We start from the raw sequence: 20,764 nt of genomic DNA on the forward strand, positions 1-20,764 counted from the left end.
AACTGAAATATTGAGTTTTTATAGCTTCCGTAACATTTTCACATTGACTCAAAGTAGGCCTATTTTTTACACAAAACTAAACTTATTAAATACTTTAATATTGTATACTGTGGTTATTTAAACAAAAAGCATAAACTTTTGGTGAAATTTAATGTTTTTTGATATGTTGCAACCGTCGCTGATCGGTGTTGCAGCTGTCCCTAGGTTTGGGGTCAGTTGCAACGTCTGAATTTTTTTATTCAAATAAATGTTGTGATTGATATGTTATATGTAGCCATCTTTAAATGGTATGGCTATTTAGGAGACAGATGTAGGTTTACTATGTAAAGATTTGGTGTGCCTAGTTTAAATAATCTCTGAGTAATTGAGAGTAATGTAAAAAGCGTTGCAACTGTCCCCAGTCTCCCCTACATTTCACCCAGTAATATCATCCCAACAATGTCCCATTTGTTTCCAAATATATTGGAACCTTAGTTAATGTCATTAATTCATTCTAGAAGGCCTGACTCTAACCGAAACATATGGTAACCAAATCCATTTTTCCCTTAAGAGATATGTAACTCTAATGAATGTGTTCCAGAATGCCAAAAATGTTAACACAAAACACATTTTTATAGTTTCACAATTATAGTTTTATATACAGAAAACAATTCGGAATGCATATAAATAATGAAAGAAAGGGATAATGAATGAATTACTTTTACCACTGTCGATTGCTGTGTATGTAATGAAGATGCATCCGCTGTGAGTGTTGCAGCCATCTTGTTTACGTATGTGTTCCACAGCGGATGAAAATGCAAGGGTCACAACCATCTTCACATACACAACAATGGACAGCCGATAGCGCCCATTAATACGACGTCAGAGAAAGTAGCCGCAAGGGTACACAAGCCAGTGTCTTATTGTGCCGGTCCCAAGCTCGGATAAATACAGAGGGTTGTGTCAGGAAGGGCATCCGACGTAAAACCTTTGCCAAATCAAACATGCGAATCAATACGACGTCAGAGAAAGTAAACCCCAGCGATTTGTGCGGTGCCATTTTTTCCTAGCAGGCATTTTTGTCATGCAAATGTATTACTCTTTTGAATGTAAATTGTTTTGAGAAGCCAAACTCTTTACTTAAGTAACCCCAATAACTAACCGGAACGACGTTCCTCATCACCGAAATCCAAGCAGAACTCCGCTCACGGGACGAAGTGGGGGGTAAGTCACAGTTGATGCACTATACCTCTGATGGGGATGTCATACAACTTCATGTCAAAAAATCCCAACTGTTTTTTATGGTGTATTAAATGTGTGTGTAGGTAGGGAAAAATATCACCCATGTGTGCCACCATTCATCTCACACACTTAAAAGTAGAACCTCATTCTTTTTACAACATGTTTGCAAACACATTTCTCTGCTTTTGTTCACGTTATACAAACCTTTCAATCAAGAGCCTCCACTGCCGGTCGGCATTTACCAAAGTGTTTGCCAGTGTCCCCATTTCCATTTGACACAAGCTTGTGTTGTGCTTCTCCTTTTGTGTGCCTGCTTCCATGCATTCATTAGCTACTTTTCCATCTCGCATGAGCTGCTCCTGGCTTTTGTTTTAATGGCACGGAACTGCAGCCATGATAGCACTCGCTGTAATGTATCTGTGTGCCTCAATTTGATGAAAAGAGAAGCAAAACAGCGAAGACGAACTTTCTTGATGATTTCAATAATTTATCCTCATCTCTGTAAATGGAACCTGCACAGCAGGGACTCCGTGTAACCGTTGTGTAGCATGCCAAATGTGCAAAAGAAAAAAAAAAGAGATACATTTATGAGTTGTGAGGGATAATGTTGGGCATAAATACTGACAGAAAAGATGGACGTAACTTCTTCAGAGAGAGAGAGGACCAAAACAAGCTCCTGAGTATATTTTTGTGTGTGTATAATTTAGTGGGCTTTGAGTGTACAATAGATGTGCATGAACTTGAAGACATTACTGAGCATGTTTATTTCTATGAGAAGCACTCAAAGCTCAGTGCGGGCTCTGCTATTATACCATTTTCCTTTAACCAAATTTAAATAAATCTCAGAGGTCCCACAATAGTGTGTTAGCAGTGTGTTGCCTACAATCTAGCATTGATGGTGGAGACAGGATACTGGATCATTTAGACAGTTTAAAAGTGTGTTAAGTAAGCCTGACTTGGAACACACCGCTTGAGTGAGTCTGTAGCTTTAATGCTAATGAGCTGTGTTTGTCCATGCCTGTCACTGACAAGAGTGTGTGGCTCCAAGAAGCGCTATTGTGCGCTTCATCCACTTTTGACATATACAGTAATGCCTTGTTTATTGCGGTTGTGAAGTGGGATTCCTTATTTATAAATGGAATATTTTCATAGTTAAAGCATAGAAGACTTGTTTACGACCTTCTAAATAAGTTGTTTAGCATTATTGGAGCACTCTAGACATGAAATAACACCCCGATAGTCACTTTTGAGCACATATTATTTAATACAGTAGACATAATCATAGAAAATAAGACATCTTAGACATAACATAGACTCACACATTAGCATCACCGTGTACTTCCTGCGGTGGCTTTTGTCTCATCAAAGTAACGTTACTGACACCTAGTGACCAGTGTAGAATACTGCTGTAATGTGTGGTTTAGGAGAGACTCAAGATGCACTACAAACGCCTTATTGACAAGCAGAGAAAAGAGCTGCTGTCGGCCACAACTCAGTCACTGCACTCTCCACACTGCTAACACTCAGGTAAATACAGTGAACTCTAGCTAGCCAACGACACACGTCACGTTCCATGCGCACACACCAAGTCACAGATTTTATACTTCATACCATGTCTTCTGAATGCCTCATATTTGTATTTTTGTTCATTTAGCCATTTTTTTTTGCTTGAAAATGCTTAATTTAGGCCAAGTGTAACGGATGCCAGCCTGTGAGGCTGTGCAAATGTACGTTGGCAAACCTCACTCCCTCTGCCTTAAGAGCTGCTCTGAACACGCGGTTGACGGTCGGGGCCTTTGGCCGTGTGGTCAGCGCTCTCGCCTCCCATTGCGAAGGAGAAATAGGGCAGGTCTGGATGTCGGATGAGGAGGAGGACGACGCCATGATTGAAAAAACTGTTTCAGAAATAAAAAATACTCTTGAGCACCAAAGTTTGATATTTTTAAACGCCTGGGAGAAGAAGATAAATGAGAGGTTTACCCCACCTTCCCCACCTCCCGGCCCTGAAAATATTCTCAAGGGCAAGCATTTTACATTATTACAAGCCTTGAAGGAGATGAAGGAGACGCAAGAGCGTACTGCAGCACAAACAGAGCGAGAATTTAGGTTTTTCCAATCACCTCTGCAATCACAGATTCAATATGTACAATCGCAGAACGACAGCTTCATCTAAATGGCCGTGGAGTACATGGTGACGTCAAAAACTTTATGGAGGAAAATTGAGCACTGAGCAAGGATACCAAGGCACTAATAGAGGAAAATGAGGCGTTGCAAGATGAAAACGCTGCCTTGTGCGCTGCTTGTAACGAGGTTTAAAACCATATGCAAGGATATCAAGGTTCTGCAGGACGATATCAAGACGTTATTGGAAGACAATGCTGCCTTGCGCGCTGCTCTTAAGGAAGCTAAAAACCCTATGAAAGAAAGTAGAGCAATGATATCAACGTTCTACGGAATGATATCAAGGCACTACTGGAGGATAATGCTGCCATGTGCACCACTCTTGAGGAATAGAAAAAAGCAAAGGAAAATGTCACTGAGCAAATGAAAAATATAATTGATGAAATTGATCAGAATGCACGAATGAACAAAGTGATCTCCACTGGGCTCTGATTTACACCCAGGTCAAAAGATAGGGTAGTCCAAAAGAGAGGAGAACCAGATGGAATGGATTTTCCTTCAACAAAGCAACAGATTGCGAACGTCCTACAATCAAAGGAGGTGGAGGTAGATATCAACACCTCGATACTTTAATCCCACGATATGGCAGAAAAAAACACATCTGTCATTATCGTTAAGTTCACCAACAGGGAATTCAAAACTGCACTGCTGAAACAGAGAAAGAAGCTGAGAGGCACAAATGTGTACATGAATGAGCATCTGACAAAACGCAATGCTGACATCGCCAAGAAAGCAGAAGACTTAAGGAAGCAGAGAAAGATAGAAAGCACTTGGAGCACCAACGGCAAAATCAACATCAAGCTAAATGGAGGACCAGGAGAAGCAAAAGTGCTTGTTGTCAAAGACACCAAAGATCTGGATACATATTAAAGATCATATTACCATGACAACAAGGAAAATGGAGGCTACAACCCACAGAGAAAGAACCATGCAGTTCGTTGCAAGGGCCTGCTGAAGAAAGAAATTAGGAACCAATGTATCTACGTTCAATGACACTCACACTACAACACCAAAGACGACAGGAAGCCGCAAAAAAAGGGAAAAAAGGATGAAGTTTTTTTTTTTTTTGTTAAAAAAAAAATAATAATAATAATAATAGTGATGATAGTCATAGTAATAATAATAATAACAATTATATTATCTGCTTTGATTACATGGAAGAATAAGTATACAGTGAATTAGTGTATGTTGAATACAGGAAGTGAACATATCTATTAGCAATTGATGTGATACGGAAAGGGGGTAGGATTAAATAAGCTCTGCTTTTTCCTACTCCTTTTTGGACATGTGGATTTGTGAATTTTAACATGAAGCACTCAGTGTAAACTGTATGCATGTTCAAAATAAATTAAACCATAACCATCATTAGTTATAGTTACTAGCTGCTTTCCCAAAAAAGGAATTGAATGAGTACCGGAATTATTCCTTCATAAATGGATTAAGTTACCAGGGAAAGTAATTTGTGTGTTACTTTTTAAAAAAAAACTTAAAATGACTAAAATAATTCAGAATTGTCTCATTGAAGTGGTGGGATGTGATCATTTAGCTATGGGCGGGGTCAGAAGCAGTATCGTGTCCACGACGAAGGAGGTTTTTCCTTCATGACGTCATGAAAAAACAACTTAAAAGCGACCATTTGGACTGCCTCTTCTTTCAAAAGTGGAGCAAACGAGTGAGGGACATTTTTTTAACATTCGGTGCGCTTGGTGCCTAAACAGGCTCGAGGGATGCACATTACTGTTAGAACATCATTAAATAAGTCAATTTTGCATAATAGGGAAGAGACAAGAGATCAGATGTAAACTGCATTACTGGCTGTGTACCTCATGGCTGTCCCTTTGTGTACCAAAGAGGTGTATCATCACAGGCAGGAAATAAGCTTTAACACATCAACTCAATTAACACCTGATGTTGTCCTAACATGGGACTTTGATGGATGGAAACAACATGATGACACTCATTTGCCATTTAAGCCAGATGATGGAGAGTGTAGTGTGACCTAGTTCTCCTAAATTCTCCTCTCAGATCATTCCTTCCCCACGCAACACAACAGAGGGGGAGCGACAAAAACACACAAGACTGGACTTATTACCTTATTATGTATTATTGCACTACAAATTTGAAGGGATCTGATTAAACATTTTACAGTATATATCAAGCTGCTTCCTTTAAAATATATGGTTCATTTCAAAATTGTAACAACATGTGCATAATTAGTGGTTAGAGGTGCTCATTTACATTGAAGATGCAAATGATTCTCATCAGACGTAATACAGTATTTGTTTTCGCATTCAGTCCAATAAAATAGTCTCCCCAGCGGCACCATGAAATGTCAGAGGCTTCATGGCATTGTAACAGATTCAGCTCCAGTTGTGTGCTATAAATAGCCCGAGTGAAAGAAAAATTCTGCTATTTTTGACTTCAGGTGCTTCCCTCCGCCACCACCACCCCATTCTCTCATCCAGGCTTCCTCTCCAGTGAGCCCGCTGTGTTTCTATTTATAGACTTTCCCTTTTTAGCTCACCAGGGTGTTGGGAGCTGTGAATATGGAGTGGGGGATGTCACTGTAACGTCGATGCTAAATTGTGGAAGGAGGACAGCATGAGGACAAAAGAGGCACCATAATTTATGTGTGGCATGGAAGCGCAGAAAGAGAAAAATGAGTGAAGATGCTGAGAAGCACCTTTTGGCCACTTGATGGCTTTGCTGTATTTCAGATGTACTGTATTCTAATGGGGAGCCTTGTAGCCTGGAGGGTAGAAAGGCTGCCTTGTTATCAGAAGGTCAGCACTTGGGATCCTCAGTGTACACCGCTGCTGCATGCTTGAGCTTGTGCTGTGGCTGTACTGTGTATACTGTCATGGCCATGAATGATGCTCGAAACTAAGACGCATTCATTTATTATTGTATACCCGATCACCTGTCATCCTTACATTCTGTATCTCATCCTATTTGCCTTGTTTCTTTCTCATCGATTTCCATCCCCTGTATCTCCCCCTTTTTCTTCTTCTCTCCCATCTGAGCTGCTTTGCTTCTTTCTCTAACTTGCATCTCCCTCCCCTCTCCTCTGTATTTCCCTCATTCGTTTATCTCCTATTTTTTTCCTTTCTTTTCTTCCTTCCTCTGTAGCTTCGTTTCACCATTTTCCATCCTTCTTTTCCTCCATATACAATGGTACCTCGGTTTTGTGTTTTGAATTTTTTTCAAAGGGTCCGTCAAAAAACCGCATCAATTGTTCCCATAGTAGACAAAGTAAGTCCGATTAACCTGTTCCAGACACCGAACAACAGTAACACATTTGAGAGAGAATAATTATAGTTGTACATGCAGAAAACAATCTAAAACACATATCCTATAAATGACCAATGAAATGGATAAATGAACCTTCAACATCACTTTTACCTTTATTGAAGACTTTCTGGCAATGATGAGCAGCGAGAGAGGAAGTGAAGGGAGAGCCACATGGACACCACCTTTGAGTTTTCGACTTTTTGCTTGAATTCAATAATGTGTCTCACTTTCTATATCAAAGTGCTGGCACTTGCGACTTTCTTTGGTCCCATGGTGGGTTATTTTACAAACAGACGCTATAGAAAAACAGTTACTTGTGGTGTAACTGTTAGTTACTACAGAGTAACTGCTGATGGTGTCATAGAGGGGTAACGGAGCTGGGGGAGAATGACTTTCGGGTGGTTGATGCTAACAGGCACTTTTTGAAATAAAGACACTTGACAAACTACGGCTGCAACTAACGATTATTTTAATAATCGATTCATCGGTTCATTATTTTTCCAATTAATCGATTAAATCGGATATATCGGAAGGCAAAGCTCTCAATTTACCGATCAATCTATGTTCCCACCCTCACCTATGGTCATGAGCTTTGGGTCATGACCGAAAGAACGAGATCACAGATACAAGCGGCTGAAATGAGTTTTCTTCGTAGGGTAGCGGGACTCACCCTAAGAGACAGGGTGAGGAGCTCGGTTATCCGAGAGGAGCTCAGAGTAGAGCCGCTGCTCCTTCACATCGAGAGGAGCCAGCTGAGGTGGCTCGGGCATCTAGTCCGGATGCCTCCCGGACGCCTCCCTTGTGAGGTGTTTCGGGCATGCCCAGCCGGGAGAAGGCCCCGGGGAAGACCTAGGACACGCTGGAGGGATTATGTCTCACAGCTGGCCTGGGAACGCCTCGGTGTCCTCCCGGTGGAGCTGGAGGAGGTGGTCGGGGACCGGGAAGTCTGGGCTTCCCTACTGAGACTGCTGCCCCCGCGACCCGGACCCGGATAAGCGGAGGAAAATGGAATGGAATGGAATGGAAATTGGATATTAAAAAAGCACATTTTTAATTTCTGCCTCTTAGCAGCACTCTCTTTAAGAATGCATGAATGGACTTTTTCCCTTTCCAAAATCATAGCAAAGACGGCAAAGAACAGGAATTTGTCAGACACCGAAATTGAAGTAGAGAAGTATAAAAAATCAACTGACAAACATCAGAAACACTCTACTGCAAATCAACAAGTCACTGGCGCAGACATGTGCATCACCAGTAAATAAGAAATACCAAATAAATAAACTTTAACTTCCACTAGGGGCAGGCTTTGTGTTTGGCATCGGCTTGTCTGCTCTGGGGGGAGGGACGGTGCCTTTCAAGATTCAAGATTCAAGAGTTTTATTGTCATGTGCATAGTACAACAGCAGTTATACCATGCAATGAAAATCTTATTCTGTTCATTCTCCCAAGAAAAGAAAGAAAACAAATGAAAGAATCAGAACATAAGAAACATAAACACATAAACATATATACCAATAAATTAAGCAACAACAACAGACGAGACATTAATACAAGTAAATAATACAAATAAATAAATAAATAAAGTGCTATGAGTGTGTGCGTGTGTTGCGTGCGGCGTGTGCGAGTGCTTCGTTGAGGAGCCTGATGGCCTGTGGGTAAAAGCTGTTTGCCAGCCTTGTGGTCCTGGACTTCAAACTCCTGTAGCGTCTGCCTGACGGTAGGAGTGTGAATAATGAGTGTTGTGGATGTGTGCTGTCCTTGATGAGGTTGTGTGTTCTGCGTAGGACTCTAGATTTATAAATGTCTTGCAGTGAGGGGAGGGCTGCCCCAACAATGTTCTGTGCCTTGTTTGATGGTCAAGTTGTGAAGAATGTAGCAAGATGATATGGCCTGTGCTGAACAGGAGGCGAGAGCGCTGACCACACGGCCAAAAGCCCAGACTATCAACCGCGTGTTCAGCGCAGCTCTTAAGGCAGAGGGAGTGAGGTTTACCAACGTACTTCCTGTTTATTTTCCTTTTTCTAGGCTTCCTTTTTATTTGCCTTCATCACTTCTACCTTTGGTTTCAAACCCCTTCCTCCTTTTCCTCCCTGCTTTCCGTTCTTCCTTCCTCTGTATGTCCCACTCTCCATTTTTCTTTCCTTCCTCTATACTTTAGCTTCCATATTCTCTTTCTGCATCTCATCCTGTCCTTTCTTTTCCATCCTTGGCTCTCCGTCCACCTTTTTTCCTTTCCGCTCCCTCATCCTTCACTCCTTCAGCTCCCTTTCTCTATGCTTCCTTTCCTTTTGTCTTCATCACTTCTACCTTTCTTTTCTACCACTTTCCCCCCCCATTACATTTCTTCCTTCTTTTCTTCCTTTCTCTGTATCTCCCAGTCTCCATCCGTCTTTTCTTCTTCTCCCTTTCTTCATGCTACCTTACCGGATCCCTCATTTCCTCCCTTTTATGTCCCATGCCCTCTTTTCCTTCCTTCCTGTGTATCTCCTTTTCTCCATGCTTCCTTTTCTTTTGTCTGCATCACTTCTCGTCTGTTTCGCCATCCTCCTTTCTTTTCTGCTCATCATTCTCTCCTTTTGCACTATAATGCCTTTATTTTCCTCTTTCCTTCTCTTTCAACTGTCATTCTTTCCTCATGCCTTCTTCCTTTTTCTTTCCTTGTATCACTCTTTTGCTTTGCTCACTTTCCTTCTCCTCAGTCTCCCTTTCTTTTTCCTGTAATTTTCTTCAACTCCCTCCTTCCTTCCTTTGTTCAGTCCCTGTCCCTTTCTCCTTGCTTCCTTCTCCTTTGTCTCGCTGTCTCTTTCCTAGCCTTGTTTTTTCCTTCCTTTCTTCTCATACGTCTTCCTTCATTCTGCCCTCCTTCGTGCTCCCTCCTTAGTGGCAGAGACTCAGCTGGTTGTCCCCATATAGGAACAACAAGGATGGTTGTCACGGCAACCTGCTGTAGTCCAAGCTATGTGCAGTGTTTATTTATAGATGGCCCAGCGTTCAGCTCAATAACGGGTTAATGGCGACAGCGTGACAGCAGCGTTGAGATATTCCTGACTTTGTGAACATCTCAGGCACGATACTTGCTGAGTTGCTGCGATTCCTTGCATCATTAACATTGATGCAATTTCTTGTAAAATGTATGTATGGTGTAAGTTTTGGTCGTATGACACTTGCTTGTTGCATCTTTCTGCTGTAAGATCACAATTATTGCACAGATGGTGTACTATAGCTGTGTGACACCTGTACACTCCACAGTTATTGTCTTCTGGCTTTTAGTGCAATTTGAGATGTTTGGTGCAATGGCAACAACAAAACAATGAAACACATGGGACCCCTTTAGGACATTTGCTAGTTATTAGCGCTATTATAATCGTAGTTATTGGTCTGCAGACGCTATCCACATTCGCTATTCAGCATTCACAGCCCCGCAAATCTGCAGATTTGTGTCAAAAATATATAGAACTTCTACATTGTGACTCACATTCCATTTAGATTATCATTCATTAGTGGTGAGTCCCTAGGCATTTTATCATTTAAGATGCCTTGTAATAATTGTGTGAGGCATATTGAATGGAGTTGAATCAAATCTACTAGTCACAACAGTCACTCTTATTGCGAATGTTGATCCAAAATCAGAGGAGAATGTCAATGTCAAGCTTGCAGGAGGGTTTGAAAGGGGAGGGGCGAGCCATGTGTCAAAATTATACATTTTTATGGGCGTCTCAATTACTCACAGATTTTTGCCATTCTCTGGCGTAACCACCCATGGAGCTATTGTAAATACAAATCTGATGTGCAAACATCTTCGTGTCAAAAATGTAAATGTTCAACTAATTCCAAGTCATTATTTTTTACATGACATCCTACTAAATGTCAACACGTGCACCATTCTTGCCATTTGAGTCTTTAAATGTAGGACGATAAGTATAATCAATGTGTATTACCATGTCAGCTCATCCCATGAGTGAGTGGTGACCCCTGTCTTCTCAGTCCCATTTTTTTCTAATGTATTACCACCTTGCTCTTTCAGTTAAAGTGCCACCTGTCAATCTCTGAACACTAAGTGTCAGGTGCTCTTGAATGTGCTAACCCCTCGTGTCAGCAGATTGAAGAGCCTCCGTCTGAATTAGCCATGAATGCTTGGTATTCATTTGCAGAGTGTATTTAAAAAATAAACGGACGCTCACACATGCTCCTCTGTTTGGCAGAGTAGAGTATGGAGTGCAGGCTGCTGCAGCGTAAAAAAAAGTTAGCGTGGATGCTGTCAGCGTGGGTGGCAATGCTGTTTTAAGTGGCTGCCTGGCAGGCTAATTAAACTGCAGGCGAGCGTACGTCTACCCCCACCAATCTGAAGTCAACCTGACCTAAGTGAAGGAGAAAGACGGGTTTTTATCTTTGTCGTCTGCAACAGAGAAACTTGGGATTTCTAGCATTGGTAAGCCTGTACGCCTTGATGTTACTGTCACTTTAACACACTAGAAATGTTACTCATAAATGACTGTCGTAATTATTAGATTAGATTCAGCTCCAGAACACTCCCCATCTCTCTTCAATTAAGAAGCTAACAAGCAAAATGCATAGGAGCGCAATCTAGGTTTAAATCCTAAATACACTCATTAAATACATTTTAAATTTGAAAATGTATATGTACTCACCACTAATCAATGATAATGCATGATAATGACAGAGCAGATGGAATCTGAACCACGGTCTAACCTTTAATCTGGTCGTCAGGCTCAAGTGACAACCTCACTTGTTTCCGTTGTGGGGCCACCTCCATCTCCTTCTTAAAGCAGCTAGCAGTGAGTTGTCCGGCTTGCTGTCAGAGAAGGCATTTCTCCAAGCTGCGTCTACATAATCCACACTACTTGCCACTTGCCTGTTGTAATTCCAGTAACGATTTACGATTATATAGTCACTTGTGTTCACCTCACTGCAAGGTTTGAGACCGGATTTTGAGAATGTTGACTGTAGAAGCTATTGCTGCTGTAACAACACATGCAGGGCACTGCCATTTTGCACATTTTTGTACATTTTATGCGTTAATATCACATACTCATAAATTATTACTGACTTAGGTTGAATGAGATCTGTTTTCTGTGGAAAAAATGGCCAATTTTCATAGAAGAAAACGGGCATTTTTAATACCAAATATTTTATACCAAAAATCTTTGTGTGGTTGTGAATGCTGAATCGCAAATATGTGGGCATCCACCCTATACAGTACGACAAATGTTTGCGTGTTCGCTTGCCACAACAGCGGGAACACCTTCATAATCCAATAAGATCCAATTTATACAAAATTTAAATAATATATACAATATATAATAGAATAAATAAAAATGGTAAATAGAAAAATGCAATACAATAATACATATTATATATATGCTCTAGAATATTTAATTTAATTGTAATTTAATTTGTCTGCTACATATATACATATTTATTATGTATATAACATATATTCAAAAAATTAAATAACAATATTGCTTCGTTTTGAGGTCTTTCACAATACAGTCAAACCTGTCTTAGCGGCCACCTGTATATAACGGCCACCTGCCTATAGCGGCCACTGAAAAATCCCCTGCAGAAAATTTACGTGTTTATAGACCCTGTGTATACCAGTCACCTGCCTAATGCGGCCAGCGGCCACCCATTTTGTATCCCTTGGTCAATATCTGACTGCATATAGCGGCCAAAATGCCGACTCAAGTAGAAGATTCATGCACGAAAAAGTTTAGTTTTTTAAGCAATGAAGCCGTCGTGTGTAGACTTTAATTACTGAGTCGTAGCTCAGTCACAATCATTCACAAGATTCACACAAACTGTCAGTTGTTCCACTTAAAAAAAAGCCGTCTTCTTTGGAGCTTGTTGCAGACAGTGACACCGTTTATTTCCTGGTGTGAGACAATGTGCACTGGTCAATACTGTAATGCCGCTTGTTGTGGGGAAGGAGAGACTCACGTCGCCGATGCACTTTAATCGCTTTATTAACAGCGGAGAACACTGCAGGACTTTACATCCACGCCAACATAAACACACTTCCCAACTCTCTCGACACTCACAGCTAGCACTGAGCCTAGCTCTCCTGCTCGGGACGCCCACCGTCACTTCCCGATGAACTAAAGCTGTAATGACACTCTGCCGTACATATAGTAGCACAGCTTTGTTCTGTGGGTGGTGTAGAATAACAAGCCTAGTTGTTCTTTACAACTTTTATCCGCAGTCCCACAGTGTCATCTACTGGTCAACATGTAACAGTATACACTAAGTCCCCTGATGTGCGAACTTTCTGAGACACGAACACAAGCCGACTGGTCTATATTTTCATGTGTTTTGCCTTATAAATCCATATTTATACTGCTATATGCTTGACCAGCAGAGGGCACTGTGACACTGCTAATGGGACCAACAGCTGGAGAACCAGAGGAGGGGGAGGGGAGGAGGGGAGGAGAGAGAAAGCTAAATAAATTGTTGCTGTACGATGCAACCCGGACAGAGCGTGTGATTAAAGTTTATGATGAGTTAATAGGCCTGCTTAATTCTACACCACCCACAGAACACTACCTCTTTTAGAAGAGTCTAACGATGACGACGATTTGTCCTTTTTTTCAATAACTCCTCCTCCTCCACTACCAACGACGTATGCTCGACCACTCCTCTTCAAAGGTAAATAACATTTATCATTACGTATTATTATATCACTTTTATTATTGTTTTTTTCATTAATTATCCTCGTTTAATATTACTACTGCATCATATTTACATACATACACATATACTGTATATATACACGTACATGTAGTACCTATATCATTGGTAATATTACCTTTTCCCCGACTTAAGAGCAATTCGACATAAGAACGGTCGTCTGGAACCAATTGTGTTCGTTAGTTGGGGACTTAGTGTAATTATATGTATCTGCAAACACAACAAGCTTCTAATCACAGACATGTTAATATGTGCGCGCACAAATTCAAAATGGCCGCCAACCTGTCGAGACCGGCCACCTGCCTTTAGCGGCCACTTTTGCCGTTTCCCTTTAGTGGCCGCTATAGACAGGTTTGACTGTATATTGGTTAATTAATCATACAGGAAATATTTCCAGTTCTTTTCCAAGTAGCTTATGATCACCAAAATATTACACATTCATGGGTGTGAGTTAACTAGCAGCATTATTAGATACACAAATAATCCAATAATTCCACTAAACCTTGTTGAGTTTTGGCACATAGACCAAGAAAGAACCCATTACATTTTGGTGCAGATCATGGCATTTATTTTCATTTTTCAATGTTATCGTTCTCTTGCATTGGGGCAAAGTGGGGCAGTAACCTACCAGAGCCAACAGATGGAGTTGTGGTTGAAGAAAAACCTTGTTGGTGGTAGGTATAGACTTTGTAATGCCAAATACAATTGGCGACTCTAAATTGTCCATAGGTATGAATGTAAGTGTGAATGGGTGTTTGTCTATATGTGCCCTGCGATTGGCTGGCGACCAGTCCAGGGTGTACCCCGCCTCTCGCCCGAAGTCCGGCATTCACGTGACCCTAGTGAGGATAAGCTGCATAGAAGATGGATGGATCTTAAGAATGTGTTTCTTTTTTTTTTTTTTCCTCAGGTGAGCGGAGAGGAGGAGCAGAGGCGTTATGATGAAGGCCAAGCTCGTTACCTCTACAATAAAGCCAAGAGACTTGCAGAGAAGGAAGGCAAGCAGTGATGCCGCCACAACGTAACACTGAAGGAAATCAAAGCCCTCTCTTCCTCTTTCTCTTCCTCTACTGTAATTGTAGCCTCCTCTTAAACCTTGACCAAAGTGTTCACATACAGTATAGGCTGCATTACAGAATTATTTTAATGTAACTGCTGAGTATTTTCTGATGAGAAAAGTAATAATATATAGAGTATACGATGGAAAAAAAGATGAAGAAGTGAATGAATAATAATGAATAAAAGATCAAAGCGTGAGTGTGGGCTCTTGCCTCATGTCCTTTGCTCGCTTGATGATGATGATGTCATTGTCTTGGGCATGCCTTGGCAGAGAGGACACACGCGATCCATCTTTTCACCACGGGAGAGAAGGGGCAGGATTGCAGGGATGGCTTGGGGGTCTTTGACTCAACTCACATCTCCCCCACACCCCAGTGGGGGAGGGATGGGTGAAGACCTCTCTCGCCTCTCTTGTGTTCATTCTCTGCTGTCACACTTCTGCCTTCCTGCTCTCTTCCCTTCCTCCTGTAGCAGCAGCCCATGTACATGTTGGCTCTTCATTTTGGTGACTTGTCACTTTCTTGCTCCATCTTTTCACTCCTTTGTGTGCCTCAGACAGTCTTGTTGCTTTGTTACCCCAGTTTTTCTTCCATATGAATTGCCAAGAATCCTCACAACCTTATCAGAAACACTACTGGGACTCAATTTAAATGTTGTTTACACCTATGAAGCACCAGTTCACAAGCACTTTTTTTCTTGTCATTTTCTTATGGAGCTGGTTTCAAAACATGCTGTGGACCCTTGAAAATGGACAGCACAGTACATTATAATATAATATAATAATCCTATTATTGCCTTACATTCTGCATTGTAATCTTTCAAGTAACCTTACACAGTTAGTTATCATCTACCTAAGTGCAAAAAGAAGTTATAAAACTAACACTTTCTTAATAGTCATATGGGAAATAGGTAGGAATTTTGTGTTGCCATAAGATCCTCTGGAGTTTTTCGGATTATGGTAACACAAAATTCCAACCTATTTCAAACCAGTAAATACCCTGAGACAAAAATTAGTGCATCCTAAAGACAAGGCTCCAAACCAAAAACAGAGCAATGTGGTCTATTCCATCCACTGTAAAGATGAGGAATGCAAAGAGCACTACATTGGGGAAACTAAGCAAATGCTCCAAAAAAGGCTTTATCAACATCGCAGGGACAATTCTAGTGGTCCTCAATCAGCAGTACATCTACACCTTAAAGCAACCAATCACTCTTTTGAGGACAGCGTTGTAAAGATTTTGGCCAAAGAAAACAGATGGTTTGAAAGAGGAGTAAAGGAAGCTATTTATGTCAAACAACAGAACCCATCATTGAATCGGAATGGTGGTTTGAGGTTTAATTTGGACCCTGTGTTCAGCAGGTTACTGAGACCAAAACCCACAGCTCTTAGTCTTGCAAATGACGTGAAGCCAGGGCCGAGCCAGAACAATAGATGATAACGAGCCAGTATCAGAGTCGTTCATACCCAACTCAGGGAGCGACACTTCCCTTTGATCAGAGGTGCTAATAGCAGGAGAGGATTATACCACTACTCCGCCCAGGCTTAGTGTAAGGAACCAATAGGAGGAGGGCGTTGGCACACCAATTCCGCCCACTCTTACTGTATTTAAGGCCTAGGCTACCAGCACTTATTAGTTTGCTGACGAAGCACTTCGGATGAGGAGCGAAACGTCCGACACCTTCTTCACAGAAGTACAGATGACGTCTCAAGAAGCCTTTCCCTCGATGGACAACTGCTGTACGACTGAGAGCCTACACAGATGCATTCACATATAATGTTTTTTTCTTGAGAACTTTAACTGTTACGTATTTGAAAAAAGAACTTACACAAGTAACTTGTTACTCATAGTCATGGAGTGGAAATTTACAGTAAAAATGAAATTTGGAAATATTCACAGATAAAAGCGGATTTTCCTTCAGACCTGTTAATGGTCTATCTACTGTAAGTGTAAAAAGAATCATACAAGTAACTGGTGTTAATAATTATAGGGGTGGAGAATTTCCAGTAAAAATATACAACAAAATATACAATAAAAATATACAAAATGTAATTTCTATGATTAAGATGGAATAACTTATGAATTACTCGCAGACCCAGCCATCCACTGTTTTCATCTGACTCTGGGTCAAACAGGCACTAGTCTCAGTTAGCTTCCCAAACTTCCAAGTATTCCTTTCCCTACAGAATCCTATATCTGCAGATAAAAACACACTTTCACTGAGAACTATTGCTTGACATCTAAGTACAAAAAGAAAAAAGTACATATTAATAGTCATGGGGTGGAAAATTTCCCGTAAAAAATGAATGAATTAAAAAATATAGTTTAGCAGAGGAATTTTGGAAATATTCACAAAGAGGTATAATAATCTTCCTGTTCTTAAATTTGCATGGTTTAATGGAGAATTTTGGAAATATTAATTGCTAAAAAAATCCCTTTCCATGTTAATTATGGTAATTAAAATATCATGTCTTATTTACTTTATTCATATCATTGAGCTGACTTCAAAACTTTTCTCACAACAACCTATTGACCTTAATAAGTGTACAACACTTGAATCTGACTTTTAAGAAAGCAGATGTTCATTTTAATTCCAGACAACAAATGGTGGGATTTGGTGTAAGATTAACAACAACAACAAATCCTACTAAACTAAAGAGAGTGAGTCAGAAAACTCTTTGTCTCTCCTCTCACCATTTTTCCTTACGCAGGCACAAAATGATTTGTCATTGGTTCTTCAAGGTTGCTTCTGTCCCCCAGGGTCCCTCTAGAACAGCGTGCTAGCTTTTCATTTACCCTCTCCATGAAAATAAAGTTAGGCTCAAGCTTCCTCTGAGGGGCGTAATGCAGGGTGTGGGGGCTTGCATCTATTTTTAAACCTAGCGAGGTTGAGACATCTTGTGGGAAAAGGAGAGTACAGTAGAATCCATCTCAGAAGGCTTGATATGACTTATTGGAAATATTAGCATCGTGAAAAAAGCCTGAACCCAATGAAATTACAATGATAATTACCTGCTGTGCTGTAAATCATTCATCATTGTACCGTACACAGCCATTTCATTTGTACCGCTTGCAGCTGCCTGTCATACGCGGTGACACTATGTGGTAACCATGGTTACCAACGGTATGTGCTATCAAGCAATTTTGGAACCCATGCAATCAGGAACTGATCAGCAGACATGTGCTGTACATTGCATTAACTGTGCACAGTCAAGTGACTTTCACTGTAATTTCTGTCTTTTGTGTGCAACAATGAGCATTTCTCATACACACCACTGACTCCATCATTTTATTGGAGGCGAGAGAAGCACTCAGAGAGAGCAGACCTCTGCCAAGCGCCATAGTTCCCCCCATATTGTGATTCACACCAAAATCATATTCCAACATTTTTTAGATCAGTCTTTGATATTTTGTAGAACCTGTTGGAAACGTGTCCTTTTACGAAGTGCTCTGATCATTTTTTGTGGAGTTAAATGCACAAATGGAAAAAAATGGTCCTATCTCGCACTGTTAAAGAATCCTTTAAAAAACAGATGGATCCAGACGGTGATCCGGATCACCCCCAAAATTGAATCAATTCTCCCATATCCCATTTCCGACAATTCCTGAAAATTTCATCAAAATCCATTCAGAACCTTTGTGGCCAACAATGTTATTTTGCACTGCAAAAATAACAAAATTAACATGTGTTTTGGTGTCATGAGCACTTTAAAGATTTCCTGCACAAAGATCAAAGGAAGAAAGAAGACATGAGGTCTATCAACACACATCATGTCATGTCTTCACATGAGAATGAGAACAACAATGTATCACACAGTGGAGAAGAATGACAAGGCCACTTACAGGATGAACGATCGCCTGCAGTGTGCAGCAGGAAACCCATTACGGGGCACATGAGGATGGATTAGAGATGAAGAGAAAACTTTCAACTTTCATTGTCCGGTGACCCGCTTTGTATTTTTTCAGGATTGATCTTCATCATCAATCATTTCTCTGACAGGCAGACCTGCAGCTTTCTTTTTTTCCCACGTAGAAACCTGCGCCTACACTTCAAGGTCACCTGTGGAAATGTACTAATAGTTATTATAGACGCTTGCCTCACACACACACACATACACACACACACACACACAGCACTCAATAGTCAAAAGTATTGAGACACCTGGTCATTACATCTCCAGGAAGTAGAATTGGTAGGACATTTTAACTTTTTTTTGGGAAGACTTTTTCCAAAATGTTCAATTGTGTCCTTTGTCCAAGATGAACATTTGTGAGGTCAGAGGTCCCTGACGTTTAACCTGCTGGTTCACAATATCTTTTGTAATTCATACCAAAGGTATTTAATGGGTATGGAAGGCTGATTGACCAAATTTAAGAGTTGTGTCTCAATGCTTTTGTCCACATAGTGCTAGATTATTCATCCCACTTTTCTGTGTTATCCAGGATTCAAGGCAACAGGGGTTTCCTTGCAGATTAATAGTAGGTGATGGCCCTGCTGGAATCCCCCCTTTCTTTTCTTTCCCATCCTCATGGGACCTTGCTGGGAGTCCTACTAAACTGGGCTCTACTTTTTGACTGTTAGACGACCAAGCTCCTGCACCTGCGAGGATAGCACCAGCAAAACCTTGGTTATGGTTTAATTTATTTTGAATATGCATACGGTTTACATTGAAATGCTTCATGTTACAATTCACAATTCCACTTGTCTGAAATGGAGTAGGAAGAGGGAGAGCTTATTATCCTACCCCCTCTCCATTTCACACCAATTGCTAATACTAATTTGTTCTCTTCCTGAATTCAACATGCACTAATTCACTATTTACATTATTCTTCCATTCAATAAAGCAATTTTTTGTAAAAAAAAAAAAAAAAAAAAGGTTTTCTTTTTCCCCTTTTGTTTCAGGATCTACATGTCAGGATCGTTTGGAGTCTGGATAGCTAAAGGTTTCCACTTCCAGGTGTTTGTGTCCTGCCTTTTTTCATGTTGTATGTACTGTGAGTGACATTGAATGTAGATACATGGGTTCTTTATTCCAGTACTTGTTGTTGAGCAGGCCCTTGCAACGTGGTAGTGATGTCAAATGATGAATATAGATTCAAGATTCAAGAGTTTTATTGTCATATGCACAGTAAAACAGGTGGTTCTGCTATGCAATGAAATTCTTCTTCTGTTCATTCTCCCAAAAAGAAAGAAAACACAAGAAAATGAATAAGAATATAAGAAACATTAATATCAATAAATTAAGCAACAACAACAAAAGAGACATGAATACCAATGAATGAATAAATAAATAAATAAAGATCTACAGTAGCTACAACTCCTATACATTGTAGGAAATTGGCAATTTGTTGCTTTGTTGAAGCAACATCCATTTAATCTGGTTCTCTGTTTTGCACTGCCATGGCTTTTGTCCTGGGTTTAATTCGGAGCCCGGTGAGGATCATGTCGTTCATTCGTGCATTCTGATCCATCTCATCAATTGTATTTTTCATTTGCTCAATGATATTTTCCTTTGCTTCTTTCTCTTCAAGAGTGGCGTGCAAGGCAGCATTATCATCCAGAACTACCTTTATATCATCCTGTAGAACCTTGATATCATTGCGTAGTGCTCTTTTTTCCTACATGGGCCACCAACGTGTATGGTGCCAGCCTCCCACGACTACATGAGGTGCCTGCAAGCCTGCTTTTTTCAGTTAATAATGTGAGAACACTAGAAAGAAATGCATTCTGAAATACAAAATGTGAGTTGTGGATACCAGCATTTTGTTAATGTTTTGGTAAAACAAGCATATTTGCTTTGTTTGGGTTGAAATAAGATGAAAATAAATGTTGCAAAAATGAGTAGCCCTTGGCCAAGTAGCTCTCACAAAAAAACGTTGGTGACCCCTGATAGTACAATAGTACATTTAAAAATTTACACGTGATCCGTTTCAGTATTGGTATCGGCCGATTTCACTCATGGATGATCGGTATCGGCAGCATGAAACCCTGATCGGAGCATCCCTACTTGAAACTCGTTTATGTCAAAGAATCTGTACCAGTCCCCTGTCTTGAGTTAAAGTTGAGGGTGTCAGCAAGCGGTTCTGACCTTGTGTTCCTGAAGTGTAGTCAGGAAAGCACCAAAATAGTTCCAAACTGTAGTATCGACAGCAGAGCCCTTGCCGTGTATGTCCTTTCCAGCCAACAACAAAAAAATCTTCAAACACTGTTAGGTATTAAAGCTGTTTTGTGTGTACGTGTCTGTGTGAGTGTGTCACAGGAGGGGGTGGGAGGGTGCAGTCCGGTGAAGCCAGTGGGCGGGAATGCC

General features: G+C 40.7%; 1 protein-coding gene across 2 annotated transcripts in view; it reads left to right on the forward strand.

Annotated features, from left to right (window-relative positions):
* The window catches only part of acot7 (acyl-CoA thioesterase 7), a 67,022-nt gene extending 47,718 nt beyond the window's left edge, over positions 1-19,304 (forward strand). The window contains exon 10 of one of the 2 annotated variants that reach the window (XM_054780093.1): positions 14,309-19,304. In XM_054780093.1, the coding sequence (XP_054636068.1) occupies positions 14,309-14,407 (99 nt within the window). In that variant the 3' untranslated portion in view covers positions 14,408-19,304. The remainder of the gene's footprint in view (positions 1-14,308) is intronic. The other variant, XM_054780084.1, reaches the window with a different exon arrangement.
* Positions 19,305-20,764: the final 1,460 nt, after the last annotated feature.

The sequence above is a fragment of the Dunckerocampus dactyliophorus genome, chromosome 1 (assembly GCF_027744805.1).
Source record: "Dunckerocampus dactyliophorus isolate RoL2022-P2 chromosome 1, RoL_Ddac_1.1, whole genome shotgun sequence".
In the NCBI taxonomy this organism is placed as follows: domain Eukaryota; kingdom Metazoa; phylum Chordata; class Actinopteri; order Syngnathiformes; family Syngnathidae; genus Dunckerocampus; species Dunckerocampus dactyliophorus.